The sequence below is a fragment of the Chaetodon auriga genome, chromosome 7 (assembly GCF_051107435.1).
Source record: "Chaetodon auriga isolate fChaAug3 chromosome 7, fChaAug3.hap1, whole genome shotgun sequence".
NCBI lineage: Eukaryota > Metazoa > Chordata > Actinopteri > Chaetodontiformes > Chaetodontidae > Chaetodon > Chaetodon auriga.
Window position 1 is genome coordinate 23,190,619 of NC_135080.1, and position 15,154 is coordinate 23,205,772.

At 43.9% G+C, this 15,154-nt stretch overlaps 2 protein-coding genes across 5 annotated transcripts in view; both read left to right on the top strand.

Annotated features, from left to right (window-relative positions):
* The first annotated feature begins 120 nt into the window (after positions 1-120).
* On the top strand, positions 121-11,047 carry psmd2 (proteasome 26S subunit ubiquitin receptor, non-ATPase 2). The gene is made up of 21 exons (XM_076735214.1): positions 121-299; positions 1,288-1,344; positions 1,453-1,617; positions 2,034-2,155; positions 2,733-2,957; positions 3,088-3,246; positions 3,382-3,526; positions 4,726-4,786; positions 4,955-5,101; positions 5,261-5,367; positions 5,708-5,835; positions 6,066-6,153; positions 6,314-6,476; positions 6,712-6,813; positions 7,448-7,599; positions 7,733-7,816; positions 8,231-8,399; positions 8,753-8,847; positions 8,959-9,085; positions 9,239-9,357; positions 10,243-11,047. Exons 1-21 carry the CDS (start codon positions 177-179, stop codon positions 10,423-10,425), a joined length of 2,721 nt encoding a protein of 906 aa, XP_076591329.1. The 5' UTR covers positions 121-176; the 3' UTR covers positions 10,426-11,047.
* Positions 11,048-11,833: 786 nt separating this feature from the next.
* Positions 11,834-15,154, top strand: part of eif4g1b (eukaryotic translation initiation factor 4 gamma, 1b) — a 39,688-nt gene continuing 36,367 nt past the window's right edge. For 3 of the 4 annotated variants that reach the window (XM_076734668.1, XM_076734667.1, XM_076734669.1), the window contains exon 1: positions 11,851-11,875. The gene's annotated coding sequence lies outside the window, so the exon portion shown is untranslated. Of the gene's footprint in view, positions 11,876-15,154 lie in introns of all 4 variants that reach the window. The other variant, XM_076734666.1, reaches the window with a different exon arrangement.

Here is a 15,154-nt window from a genome sequence, read left to right on the forward strand (position 1 = left end):
TCGGAGTTCTTCCCGTGTTTTGCAGGACTTGAAGTACCCCAAACACTTATAGGAAATCACCACCAGCAGGGGCGGTAAAGAGAAATCACGACACATTTCCATACTGAAGAAGAAGCCGTCCGCTCACAGTCCTCCCCAGTTCCGTTTGCTAGCCGACAGTTTATAGAACCGCAACTATGGAGGAGGCAAAAAACAAAGAGAAAAAACAGCCCGAAAAGACCGATGAGAAGGAGAAAGACAAGGAAAAGGGGCAGCAGCCCTCGGGGAAGGATAAGGATAAGAAAGAGGAGCAAGAATTGGTAGGTTGGGGTATTTTTTTTCATTGAAATGTGCGCTAAATAACGATACATGAGCCATAGGTGTTATTTTGCCTTAGTCACTGCCGCTGGGTGAACATGGTTGAGCAGGCCGAAGTCATTGCCATTTAAGATCGATGACTGACCGACAGTCCGTAACGTTGAAATACCCTCTCAAATAAAGCATCCGCACTTTGACTTATTTGAATTTCGTTTTCTTTAAAATTTGTCCCGATGTGCTTGTCCAGTTAGCTAACTTTAGCCTAGCCTAGCTAAGCTAACGTTAGCTTGCTAGTTGTTATCGCTGCTGTCTGTGCTGTCATCAACGGTAGCTTTTCTCCCTAACGTGCTAGCACATTCAGCTAGCCACCAACCTGACTGTTACAACGGAGTGGTTTAGCTTGTAGCAGCTAGCCGTCTGGAGCTAACGCTAAGTGTCACCAGTCACATTATTTTGTTCTGGTGATCTACCGTATTCTGTGACCAGATGTAGTATTTTACGCGATTGCTTGGTAGAGGTCTTGCAGTGTTTGGGTCACAAAATTTGGTATAACCCTCTTAGCTACTGGACAGCGGTGTGAAATTCGGTGCAAATATGGACGTTTTTGCTGTCTTGTTTAGGCTTTCTGTCAACATTCGTAAGTTGTTCAGGCGGTGCTATTATTGTACAATGGTACACTCATGAGGTTAAAGGTGTCAGAATACACTAGTAACAAATGTTGGAATGTAATTTAAATAAAGTGCTTTTGGGGCCTAAAGTCAGTTTGATAAACCATAGGTTTTCGGAGCCTAGCATCTACTGTTAGATTGGGGATCTGCATTATAAATATATTGTGAAGTAGCTGGTAGAATAGAAATCCGTATCATTTAGGTGGTGGCCAGTGGTAATTTTTTCTTCCTAGTTAAGTATGACAATTGATAATATTACAATATGCATGATTTTGATTGTTAATAACAGATAATGTCATTGTCATTGGTCACTACTTTTCAGTCAGAAGAAGACAAGCAGTTACAAGAGGACCTGGAGATGATGGTGGAGAGACTGGGTGTAAGTATTAGATTTTTATTTATTTATTCTGTTTAGAGCAACTGTTGTATGTTAGGGTGTAAAAGTCCTTAGTAGGCAGAAAACTCACATTTTTCTCCACATTGGCAGGAGAAGAACACAGCCTTGTACCGTCCTGCACTGGAAGAGCTGCGCAGACAAATCCGCTCCTCAACCACCTCCATGACGTCCGTACCCAAGCCCCTCAAATTCCTGCGCCCACACTACGGCAAGCTCAAAGAGATCTATGAGGGCATGGCTCCTGGAGAGAACAAGGTCAGGTTCTACTGTGCTGCCAGAAATTTTGAAAATTCATGCACGGACACACTTTTCTCCCCCAACTTTTCAGTAGAATCACCATCTGAAAAATACTGCACATTACCTTTATACACAAAGAAAAGTAGAGTGATGAGTATGTATCTGTCTCCTGTGTTTATATTATTTCCAAATGTTTCAGTCTAAATTATAAATGTGTCACATTTTTCAAAACAGTGACATTAAGACCAACGCATGCATGCATCCCAGGCATGGCGTTCGCACTTGAGAATTGACCTCAACAATTAATGAATTATCAGCATAGTTGCAGACTAATGTTTTGACAGTCAGCTAATAGATAAAATAACTAATAGTTGCAGCTCCAGTCTTGACTAAAAACCTCAAGTTCAGACTCTGTGTGGTGTTTGTATTTGCAGCGTTTCTGTGCTGATGTGGTGTCAGTGCTGGCCATGACCATGAGTGGTGAGAGGGAGTGTCTGAAGTACCGTCTGCTCGGCTCCCAGGAAGAGCTGGCCTCCTGGGGACATGAATATGTGAGGTAAGACATGACGCGGCATCACCAGCAACCAGACATACTGCTCTTTTGTGGTTGCAGAGGTTCTTTACTGGTGTTTGTTTATGTGATTTGGTTTGCTGTCAAATCAATAGAAAAATCTACCTGTATGATGCTGTTCCTATTTTACCAGCCATAACAATAGTTTATGTGCAATAGTTTCGGAATTATGTTTTAGCTTTTCATTCAGAAAAATGAAAGAAGCCTTTTAGAAAGGATTCTAAGCAATTAAAACTATAGCAGGTCAGAAGCTGGGGGGGGGGGGACCTGGACTTTCTATAGAGTCTATTGATTAATCATGTCACAACAAATGAATTGTATTGTGTGGAAAAGGAGATTGATTCCATTTGATCCACTGTCAGAGTACAGTGTCACTGTGTGACCTGTTGTGCATGTTGAGTGCGGGATAAAATTCAATCTGAATAAGGAAAGACTGATGTTGCAGTACAAAATCTTTCCTTTGATTGAAAACAGGAAATCTGAATGTCTTTGGTCAGATTCTACTGTATCTGCTGTTGCTTCATCTCTTGGTGACTCAACCTTTCTGTCTGTTGCCTTCTAGGCACCTGGCTGGTGAGGTGGCCAAAGAGTGGCAGGAGGTGGAGGAGAATGACAAGACGCAGCAGGAGACGCTGCTTAAACTAGTGAAGGAGATTGTGCCCTACAACATGGCCCACAATGCCGAGCATGAGGCCTGCGACCTGCTGATGGAGATTGAGAGACTGGACATGCTGGAGGACTACATCGATGAAAACGCCTACGGCAAAGTCTGCCTGTACCTCACGAGGTGTGTTCAGGTTTGCTCAGAAAACACAAACCCTTTTATTTAGCAGGATGTACACATATAGGACACGTTGATGTACGTGTCTTTGAAATATATCCATTTTAACTCCTAACGTTCTTCATCGCTCCACCAGCTGTGTGAGTTACGTCCCCGAGCCAGAAAACTCAGCGCTGCTCCGATGTGCCCTGAACATCTTCAGGAAGTTCAACCGCTATCCAGAGGCCCTGCGCCTGGCCCTGATGCTCAACGACGTGGAGCTGGTAGAAAACATCTTCACATCCTGCAAAGACATGTAAGGACTATTAAAAACACTTCCACCTACTATCTTTTGGCTGACCCTGTTGGCATATGCTCTCTCCTTGTATTGCAAGGCCTCCCTCTGTCAGAGTGGACAGCGTATGAAGAACAAACTCTCTTTGCCTTGCAGAGTTATCCAGAAGCAGATGGCCTTCATGCTGGGTCGCCACGGTATGTTCCTGGAGCTCAACGAGGACGTAGAGGACTACGAAGACTTGACAGAGATCATGTCCAACGTGCAGCTCAATAGCAACTTCTTGGCCCTGGCGAGAGAGGTAAGAGACATGAGGGACGGTGAGGGCTAAACTATGTCTAGTAAATAATACATGTCCAAGTTCATATTTATTCAGCAGACATTTTTGGCAAGCTTGTCTGCTGATAAGTTACTTCTAGGGCTGCATATCACAAAGGTCTGAGATGTTTGACTGTTACGAAAAGCACAGAGAATAAACAAAAACCTAAGTTTAGGCTTCTGTTAACAGTAATTCAGTGGGTGATTTAACTACATGCTGCTGTGAAACAGCTGTAGGCATGGGATCAATGCAGAGTTGTTTCATGCCAGAGAATGCTAACTTGAATATTAAATATGCAAATTATTGTCATGACTGTTCACGAGCATTATAGATGAAAACAGTCAGAAATTTCTCTTTACTTACACATCGAACGACGAGGACACGTTTTTGACTGCAATGTTATCGCAGCATCTTCTTCTCCATATTGCACAGTCCTGCATTGAATGAATCACATTAAACCTATTTCTCAGGAGTAAATGGCAAATTACGAATCCAGGGCAATTTTCTCTGTCTTTAGAAAGACACATTTTCTAGTCAGCCCATTTTTACACTGAAAAGCAGACGTGGATGTTCGAGAAATAATGTGATGAAACTGTCAATAGGGATGCACTGATCCAGCTTTCTGTCTTCAGATGCTCTATTAAATTATTTTTTCTGTAAAGTAACATGATGCCAGAGACGCTGTGGAAATGAAACCCGAATGGGAGCTGTGACTGAATGACTAACTGATGGAAACACTGAATTTTATACTGAGATTGACAATAAACTGTGTTCAATGTGGATTGTTATGCCACGAGTGATACCAGATCCAATTCATAAGGTCAGTACTGAGTATCAGATCTGCGTGTCCCTAATGCTGGATGAAATCTGTGTCGTAACCCTGAGCGCTGTGCTTCCTGTTAACAAAGATAAAGAATGCAGTGGGAACACAAGGGCCTTGGATGTGTGCAGAGAGGTTGAAGATCAGAGTGAGCTGAAATGGAAGAGAGCTGTGTGCGTTTTATGATTTATGATGATGTGAAAACACTAAATAGTTTGAAGAGAGTGCAGAAGATGAGAGGCAGAATCACTGGAAGGCTGTGAAAAAGACAAGTGAATGGAGGCAGCGGGGAATGAATGGCACAAAATGACTTCTGTCGCCTGACACTTCACCGTTATTTACTGTGTCTTGTCCTCCGCAGTTGGACATCATGGAACCCAAAGTGCCAGATGACATCTACAAAACACACCTGGAAAACAACAGTGAGTCCATATCTGCAGGTTGTGTGCATGTTGCATCATCTCATGTAAAGTAAGGATGGCAGCTGTGTTTTGTGATTCGCCGGCCGTCGCGGCACACAGACTTAAACTCAGGGTCACTGCTCGTCCGTTGTTTGGCCTTATGTGTGACCTCCGTGCTGTGTGTGACAGGGTTTGGAGGCAGTGGCTCCCAGGTGGACTCTGCTCGCATGAACTTAGCATCTTCCTTCGTGAACGGCTTTGTGAACGCAGCCTTTGGACAGGACAAGCTGCTCACAGACGACGGCAACAAATGGCTGTACAAGAACAAGGACCACGGTAAAAGAAAACACACACAAATACACTAGTAGATGTAGTGCTTAATAGGCCTTCTTGCCATTTTACTCACTGAGCTGATTATTCACGATGATTTCTTTTTTGTGTGATTTGCATATTACGGGAGTGTTCAGTGACTAAAGGTGATATAAACGTCCTCAGGTATGTTGAGCGCTGCAGCCTCCCTGGGTATGATCCTGCTATGGGACGTGGATGGCGGTCTGACCCAGATTGACAAATATCTCTATTCTTCTGAGGACTACATCAAGGTAAACATCAGGCGAGGAACTATTGGAAACTGTTCCATCATAGAGCTGATAGATTACAATTAACATCTTCAACTGTTCTGCACCACTGCTGCAGTTTCTCAATGGGACACTCGACATGCCATCAATTGAGGAATGTCTCATCATATTAGCTTGAAGTTAATGTAGTTGATTGTATTGACTAGACTACGCCTCTGTCAGAGCTGCCTCCTTTCTGAGTTTTTAACCTGACTTTCTGAGCAGCTATAATCTATTCTGTTATGACTCTTCTGTGAGTTATTATTCAGGAGGAAAAACCGTCTTCCTTGTGTTTCTAACACCCGCGTCGTCTCTCTCTTCACAGTCTGGCGCTCTCCTGGCCTGTGGCATTGTCAATTCAGGTGTGAGGAACGAGTGCGACCCGGCCCTCGCCTTGCTGTCTGACTATGTCCTCCACAACAGTAACATCATGCGGATAGGAGCCATCTTTGGGTGAGGAGAAAATGAAATATTTGAGCATATGTACAAGGACATTTTCTAAATTCTACAGGTTCATTCTATCCAGGATCAAGGATAAGGTGCTTTATGTGTCTTTTTCAGTTTATTGGTTTTCTCTGTCGTTTCTACTGCTGTTTAACACCTGAATCTGTCCTGTGGGGATCAGTAATGATATCCTCCGATGACACGTCATGACTGTGTCTTGATCCTTGTCCTGGTTTCAGACTGGGCTTGGCCTACGCTGGCTCCAACAGGGAAGATGTCCTCTCTCTGCTTCTCCCTGTCATGGGAGACTCCAAATCCAGCATGGAGGTATGGATGTCTGGTTTTGCTCTAAATGGTCTTCTCACTCCACATGTGTTCGTTTTTAGCAGCATTCAAGTGTGTGTGTGTGTGTGTGTGTGTGTGTGTGTGTGTGTGTGTGTGTGTGTGTGTGTGTGTGTGTGTGTGTGTGTGTGTGTTTGACCTGCAGGTGGTTGGAGTGACGGCGCTGGCGTGTGGTATGATCGCTGTAGGATCCTGTAACGGTGACGTGACCTCCACAATCGTCCAGACCATTATGGAGAAGAATGAACAGGAGCTGAAGGACTCGTATGCCCGCTGGTTGCCTTTAGGCCTGGGACTCAACCACCTGGGTACGCATGTGCAGCCACAGGCCTCAGAATGAGTAATCACTAAACATAGTTCCAGACAGTGGGACAGAGCTGCGGTGGCAAAGGAGACCAAACCAAAGTAACACAATATGTGATGTGTGACAGCCTTTTCCACACCTGTGTAGGTCAAGATCTGTCAGTTACTCCGACACTCTGTCTTTTCTTCTGTTGTCATTTAGCTGCTGTAACTCTCCTGTTTGTCCTTGATCGTCCACAGGTAAAGGAGAGGCGATTGAGACGACCCTGGCAGCTCTGCAGGTCGTACCTGAACCTTTCCGCAGCTTTGCCAACACACTAGTGGATATCTGTGCATACGCAGGTCAGTCTCATGAGCCTCTAACATTATTTAATGTGCATTTTCAAGTACGGCATTAGAGAAGGTTACTGGAAACTGCAAAATTTGAATAACTTCTGATCTCACGTGACTGATCAGCTGTTTCCCCTCGAGAGAAGAAGCTGCAGATTATAACATCTCATCACTCACACACAGATCTGATGTAACCTTCCTTACATTAATACATGAAACAAACAAATGCTGTATTTCTATGGCCTGCCGCTCTTTTAATTACATGATCTTGTTACACCCTCTTCTTCTGCAAAGTTATAATGCTGTTCTGAGTGGAGAACACCAGCGCCACCCACTGCTTATCTCATCTCTGAACCAACTCCTAATTATGGCATAACTGCAGTGGATGGACGCAATTATTTGCATTTTCTTCTCTTAAGTTCGGTTGAAATCTGTGATATATTTGGATGGAAACCCAGCTATTGTACTGCCATTCAAAAACCATTGTTTGCTCACATGCGGGTGTTAATTATTCGATCGCTGCAAGTATTCGCTTCTGTATAAGCCAACCAGACACAGGTCTACCTGTAGTGCAATGTCTGCTGATTTTAATCTTCAAATCCCCAAAACAACTCACGGTGATGATCTGCCCCCGCCTCCCTCTCAGGTTCTGGTAATGTGCTGAAGGTGCAGCAGCTTCTCCATATCTGCAGTGAGCACTACGAAGCCAAGGAGAAGGAAAAGGAGGATGACAAGGACAAGAAGGATAAGAAGGACAAAGATAAGAAGGAGACTTCTGCTGACATGGGCTCCCACCAGGTAACTTCTTACCATGATTATCCTCAGTCATCAATTATTCACCAGTATACTTCCTTCATCAGCTGTATTATGGATGCTGTATTGTGGGGAAAAGGAGAAAACGGTTGATTTATGGGTTTATTTTCCCTCTCAGGGGGTAGCTGTTCTTGGCATTGCCCTCATTGCCATGGGGGAGGAGATTGGTTCTGAAATGGCACTGCGGACATTTGGACACCTGGTCAGTAGCACTGCTTACTGTCGGTTTCCTATTTATTTTCCGTCACTATCTGTTATTCTTTTGATCACACTCTTCCTTCCTCTCAGGCTGTTCTTAAAAGGACCTTTTCGTCTGGTTGTCTTGTGTGAACAGTGCTTTCATATTTTCAGACTTCACCATCAGTCCTTTTTTTGTGTGTTATTAAATCCCTTCTTTTGATCCTGCTTCATATTTTGTCTCTTCTGTCTTTACTCATGATGTGCCATTGGTTAATGTGTCTTTAATGAATCAAACTAAGATTGTAGCATCACAGATTCCTCTTTTGTTGGGCATGATAGCTTTAAGTAGCAATTCGATAACAAGAGTCGGATTGTCTCTTCTCTTTGTGTCTTGGTGATGTACCATTTTAAACTCTCCGTGTATTCTTGTCATCAGCTGCGTTATGGTGAGCCCACTCTGAGGCGAGCAGTACCCCTGGCCCTGGCTCTCATCTCCGTGTCCAACCCTCGGTTGAACATCTTGGACACTCTCAGCAAGTTTTCGCATGATGCTGACCCCGAGGTGTCCCACAATTCCATCTTTGCCATGGGCATGGTGGGCAGTGGTAAGTGTGGTTCCGATAACAGAATAATGTTAACACCTGTGCCCATACTAAACCGCTGTACAGGTGTTGCTTTGCTTTGATGCACTGTAACCTGTTTTGAACTATAAATGACTTCATTTAAATAATTACATGTCATGGTCATGGCACCAGTAGTTGAATCGCGACTATGATTGACTAATGAATCATAAAAATGCATCAATTTCCTTTGTCACGTTGTTCACTAGGAAGCATTGAGTACTTGAATCGTGTATGTTGCGTATATGTCATTTTCAGTGCCACCTCCTCTGGGAGTGCCTCTGGTGTTAATGTCCTCCACATATTTACCAGGCTCTTCATTTTTTCCCCTTTCACAGGCACAAATAACGCCCGCCTGGCCGCCATGCTGCGGCAGCTGGCTCAGTATCACGCCAAAGACCCCAACAATCTCTTCATGGTCCGACTGGCTCAGGTGGGTGGCAACACAAAAGGCACTCTGTACCAGACGCAAGTGAACTTTTGGGAAAGTGTGTATGTGCGTACATCAGCCACTATTGACTCTCTCGTGTTATTGCCTCCGCAGGGTCTGACTCACCTGGGCAAAGGCACACTGACACTCTGTCCCTACCATAGCGACAGGCAGCTGATGAGTCAGGTCGCCGTGGCTGGACTGCTCACCGTGCTTGTTTCCTTCCTCGATGTCAAGAACAGTCAGTTCATTTTCCTCCTGCTGCCCTTGCCTCAGCTTTCTGCTTCCACACACTTAACACTGTCCATTTCTGTGTAATGGCTTGGAGTTTGTATTCCGTCGGTGACTTCCCTGTGTCAATATATCTCCCTGCTGTTCGCTGTGTGTATTGCAGTAATCCTGGGCAAATCTCACTACATCCTCTACGGCCTGGTAGCAGCCATGCAGCCACGTATGCTGGTCACCTTCGATGAGGAGCTACGACCACTGCCCGTGTCCGTCAGAGTTGGGCAGGTGAAGCTTTGGAAAATTAGTACAATTTCTCTGAAACGTTTGAAGAAATTCTGCTACTGTTCAACTATTGTGTATTTCAAGTTAAGGAATATTATGTATATCTAAAATTATTTTACACACCAAGTATGAAGTGTCACACTTCAAACAAAGGGGACATTTCTACACTCACAGTTGTCAAAATTGATACTCAAGTAAGTTTTTTTCCCTGCCCAAACACTTTGTTTTAGGATTTATTGTTTCCTCTGTTTATGTTGAAGCTGCATTCATGGGAAATCTTAGAACTTCAGCTTAATCATGAGATCGCTTGTTAATGCACCAGTTTCTTTCCATAAGGAACAACATCCACCTACCAGCACCTCTAACGCTCATTAATTTCCCTCAGAATAAAAAAGTTCTATCTCATCTTATCTGAACATGTTATATCTTGTTGTCGTCATCACTCGGTTGCTAAGCAACTACCGTACTTCAGAAAGTCAGCGTGACCAGCCAAGAAACATTTTGGTGCAGATCTTCAAATAAAACCACAGCTTGTTGTTTGTCTGTGGATTAAACAAATGAGATATCACCTGTTAATTTGACAGAGCCAGGCTAGCTGTTTCCCCCTGCCTTCAGTCTTTATGCTAAGCTAAGCTAACAATTTCCTGGCTGTAGCTTCATATTAAAGTACAGATATGAGAGTGGTATCATTCTTCTCATCTAACCTGCCCAAGAAAGCAAATAAGTGTATTTCCCAAAATATAGAACTCTTCTTCTCAGTGTTAGATGTTGGGATGCAGACCAACATCAGACCGTTGATGTGTTCACCAAAATAAACCTGTCGTTAAGAAATGATAGAGAAGTTGTGGAACTCTGGTCTAAAGGTGTGTTTGTCTCATCTGTCTGCAGGCTGTGGATGTTGTGGGCCAGGCAGGTAAGCCAAAGGCCATCACAGGTTTCCAGACTCACACCACACCTGTGTTACTGGCTCACGGAGAGAGGGCAGAGCTGGCCACAGAGGAGTACCTCCCTGTCACCCCCATCCTGGAGGGCTTTGTGATCCTCAGCAAGAACCCCAACTATGAAACCTAGACTGCCCTCTGACCCCCTGCAAAAAAATCTCTATTCTTGCAGGCCTCTTGTTCTGTCTGTAAGGGTAGCCCTCCATGGCTCTTGGCAGTTGTTATATTTAGTAGTTTATTGCATGGCTGAAAAGAGCAAAGCAGGCCTATCCTTCTGCCTCGCTGTGTCTTCTCACTGCCGTCTGTGGCCCAGCTCCAGCACTCATTAAAAATGGATGGTTGGGGTCTGGTTAATTGGACTGGGATGACACAGGGAGGGTAAACCTGGGACCTCATCCACTCTACATAGATGGTTTCCTTCCCTCATTGCTCTAATTTTGATCCACCTCTCCCACATGCACTGAACCAGCTGTTCGACTGACCCGGGGCCAGTTCAGTGTGGGAACTGCTTGCCATCCTCCTGCATATGTCATCAGCAAATGAATAACAACTGTTCAGTCCACATCATTGCTTCAAATGTGTTCCCCCCCCCCCCCCCAGTACTTACATCCTCTGTTATCTTTTGTAATTAGAGCATTTGAAAGTATGTATTCTTCATCACGTTTTTGTTCTGTTTCTTTTTGTTTTGGTTTTTGTTACAGTACTGTAAAAGATTGAATCAAAAATAAAAACTCAGATCCACATGGTGGAAATGTGATGGCTATGTCTTATGTTGATTTAGGTGTCAAGAATGTTGTGGCCGTCTTATAATTTACTCAAGTGCTTTCATCCAAATGAAACGGGCTGCAGGTTCTCCTCAATGAGGAGCTGTCATCACGGTTTTACAGATGCCAACTAGGGGAATGAAATCTTTGCTACCATACACATGTATGAGTATTCTGCACAGACAAATATATACACTCGTGTGAGTGTGTCCATATTTGTGGAGGGAACTGATACCATACTATATTATATACATTGATATAAATCTGCGATGTAAACTTGTTATACATGGGTTTTCTCTTCCTAAGCATGCATGAATCAGGTGGCTTCCTTTTGGCCTCTGTGTCCCTCTTCTAGCATTCTCATCACAGTTGTCCCCTGAGTGTATTTTAAATGGCTTTTCTACTTGCTCTATGCAGAGCAATTATTTGACCTATAATGATAGAATCTAATTATAATTTAACAATTCTAACAATTGTTGGAGCTATTTACAGAAAATGGCAAAGTTTCATTTCTCGTAAGTAAACTTTCATGAAACGTTTGTCATATGAATCTGCATAAAACTGGGAGCTTGTCCTTGTGAGAAAGTTGAATTGTCTTGGATAACATTGAAATGTCAAAACGTCTCTAAGCGTGTTACTAAAGTACAAACACAATTTCCATAACTCGGGTCACAAACCATTTGAAAACGGCTTATACGGCAGAGAACGCGACTACTGGGAAAGTTTCACGTGATGGGATTTTGCCGGAATTACCGAGCTACCGGCTTCCGGGAAGATTTTCCGTCCGTCCGGCTCTGCGGACTCAAGGAGAGAAAGGTAACGGCTATGGTCCTGAGCTAAATTCTTTATTAAAATGCTCAAATTTTCAGATAAGTGTCAAGTCACTGTTACGTGGGGACTCGGGAAGGATATTTAAGCGTTTGTTTCGCCTTTCAGTCTGGAGATATACCTAACTGTGGTGACTTTCTTCAGTGGTTGCTGCTGAGTGATGTTCCTGCTGTGTTTTAAGGGATTAGCTAGCTAGCGGGTTGCTAGCATTCCATGCTAATGCGACGTGGGTGTTCTTTCTTCACTTTAGCTAGTTCAGCTAGCAAGCTAATACTCTGAGACATCCAAGATGACTCTTACTCGTGTGACGTTTAAAAGCATATTGTATTATGTGTAATATATTAAACAAGGCATGCGACAAACAGACTGTCGCATCACAATGCTGTTGTTTTCGCCGGTTAACATAATTTATGCTGCTGGCTATCCTAACGTTTGCTAGCTAGCTACACAGTGGGCTATATATGTGGCAGTGGGTTAAATCACTCTACTTGTGTGTTGCCCACTTGTCAGACTCCTTGCAGTGAGTGGTGGAGCTTGTGTTCTCCTTGATGTATGTAGAGAAATGTCTGTTGACAGTTGTGATTGTTACTGATAAACAACTGATAACCTGATACCTGAAACCATGTGATGGGCATGTATCGTTGGTGCCAGCAATCTGAAACCATTTTTCTTCAGCGGCAAAGTATGTAATGGTGGTTCAAATATCTGGTTGTGAGCAGTCCGTCCGTTCGTGCAGCTCTGTGTCTCTGTCCATGAACCAAGCAGACATCACTCCTCTGGTGACCCAGGCTAAAAGTATGTGACAGTATATGCTGTCAAATACCTAACGAGTGGAAGTTGTATCACGCATTAAGGAATTCTGAGACATTGAAGGGTAAAAACGGCCGGAGGCTGTTTTGAGAGGACAGTTGTTTTGAACTTTGAAGGCTGTGACACCTTCATAAAGGCCTTGCTGAGCAGCTTGACAGGTCGCTGCGTCTTCAGGTTAGTCGTTGCAATGGAACTTATGCCACCCCAGAATATGTAAATATGGCGTTTACCTTCAGCATCTCCCAATACACAGCATGCTCTGTGATGCAGCAATGCAAACGTAGGCTTCTCGTGGTGGTGATGTTGCTGTTAAACTGGGCGAGATGAAACGGAGGTGTCTGAGTCATTCTGGCCAGCGTTAGTTACAGTAACGTTTCTCATTGTTGTCACGACATTGTTGACAGCACCGATGCTGTGTTTATATCTAGCTAAAGCTTTCAAGCAGAGTTGGTGACTGAATGTGAGCAGCATATTGAGCTATTGGATGCAAATGTGCGAGCTAATAACCAGTAGCCACCTCCTTAGTTTGACAGTTATCTAGGTTACTATTCCCATTCATTGATACGATCGCCGTCACGCTTGTCTTCACTGCGGACTCCTTGAAGCGCCGTGTGTTTGGTATGTTTTTGCTTTTCATGAAATAGATGCTTGTCTTAACCGATATCTGCTGAGGTGTGGCTGGCATGAAGCCGGCAGCTGGGGTGTACATCGCGCCAATAGCAGGAGAAACCACGTGGTAAATCCAGATTGGGCCTAGGAAAGTTAGCAACATGGCTAACAGCACAACATACAGCAGCATGTCCTCGCACCCATATTTGTTGGTGTTTTGGCAAGACTGAGGCTTTGATAAGTGTGTGTTTGTTATATTCCTTTCCAAATAGCTGTCTTTGTTCTACGTTGTGCGTGTGAGTAGACAGACAGACACGCCCCTGTGTCATAGCAATAGTGTCCCACAGTTAAAGCAGACGAGACACCGGTATAGTTAGCTTGGTATGAGCGTCGCAGCTGTCTTCTGACACTGACATTGTGTCACATCGTTAGTGTAGAGGATGACATCGCTGGTATATTCATATTTAAGCCGTTTGTTGATCACATCGTCCTGCTTGCTGCGGCAGGCATGGGGCTGATGTTGAGGACTGCAGACATGTGACCTCAGCTGAGAATGTTGGTCCAAAATGGATGCAGTTTCCAATGAATGGCAACGGCCACCATATAGCTACTCGAGGCAGATGTTGTCTTTGTCTATCTACAACCATTCATCTTTGTTTACCACTAGTGAGTCCTGGTGATATTATACAGTGATCTCAGGCATGATTTAGTCAGAGTAAATGAAACCAATAGTAGAAGTGCAATGCAGGACAAATGAATGATGTGTCAGAGCCAGGCTGTCACAGTTTGCCTGACATAAGGACACTACTGAGCTTCCTGTTGAGGAACTTGAAAGCCTAGAGTCTGGTCATGTGTGGGTTTTGGCAGCATATTAGTTAACCAGAAGAAGATGGGGAGCAGAACAGGCTGTGCTGGTGTGATCCTGTGTCACTGGAGCTTAACTTAACTGTACATCACTCTCAGCTTGACATGTTTGACTGGAGCCACATTTGCTGGTTGGACTTAATGGTTGGAAATATGAGCATGGAAAACCAGTTTTGCTTCAGGTGTTGGTGAGTGGCAGAGCAGTTTTCTAAAGAATCTATGTTTTATTCAGTGTTTTTTGCTATAGCTTTATGTTAAAGGAGAACTCCAGAAATTTGACAGGTGAAGATTTCTTGCTATGAATGTGATCAGAATATGTCAGCTCTGCATATAAAGGGCGGACCTCTTTACAGAGCAGGCCCGTTGCTCCCCTTGTTCTGACTTGTGGGATAAATGTAAGCTATAGTTTTCCACAGTTTAAGTGTTTCAGTCAAGACAAGTGAAGCCTGCCACCACTGGAGCTTTTTGTGTCACTGTATTACTACCAGTGCCAACACAGTGGCTCTGTGGCAGGTACAGACTGCCATCACAGCATGCAAGCTGGTGAACTGTATATAACAGAGGAGTTAGTAAAAGCATAAGTAAGGGGTGATGAACTTTTAGGAGAAGTTAAGGAGTCAGTATGTGGAAATGCATTATAAGTAGTTCTTCTAGGTAATGATGTACAGTGTCTATTATGACATTTGCAAAGTATCTTGAAATCTGCAGCAGGCCATGAACTCATGAAGCCAGCGACTCATGTATTTTTTTTTTCACTCATGCCACCAGGCAGTAAAGTTTGCTTAGTTCTCAGCATAGATTGTACTGGGAAAGGCTATTGTCAGCAAGCAGTTATTTAACAACAGTTGGTACAGTGTATCTCGATCGTGTGTACTGTGGAAAACTCACAGTGACTACACCCTTTATAGGTGACATGATAGCTAGCTTCTTTAGCAAACTTTAGCAAATGTTCTCCCCCTCTCCTCAGAGGTTCTGGTGGCTGGA

Coding starts and splice junctions, on each gene's coding strand:
- psmd2 (XM_076735214.1), top strand. CDS start 177: ATGGAGGAGGCAAAAAACAAAGAGAAAAAACAGCCCGAAAAGACCGAT. Junction 1,345..1,452: donor TGATGGTGGAGAGACTGGGT/GTAAGTATTAGA, acceptor CCACATTGGCAG/GAGAAGAACACAGCCTTGTA. Junction 3,527..4,725: donor TCTTGGCCCTGGCGAGAGAG/GTAAGAGACATG, acceptor TGTCCTCCGCAG/TTGGACATCATGGAACCCAA.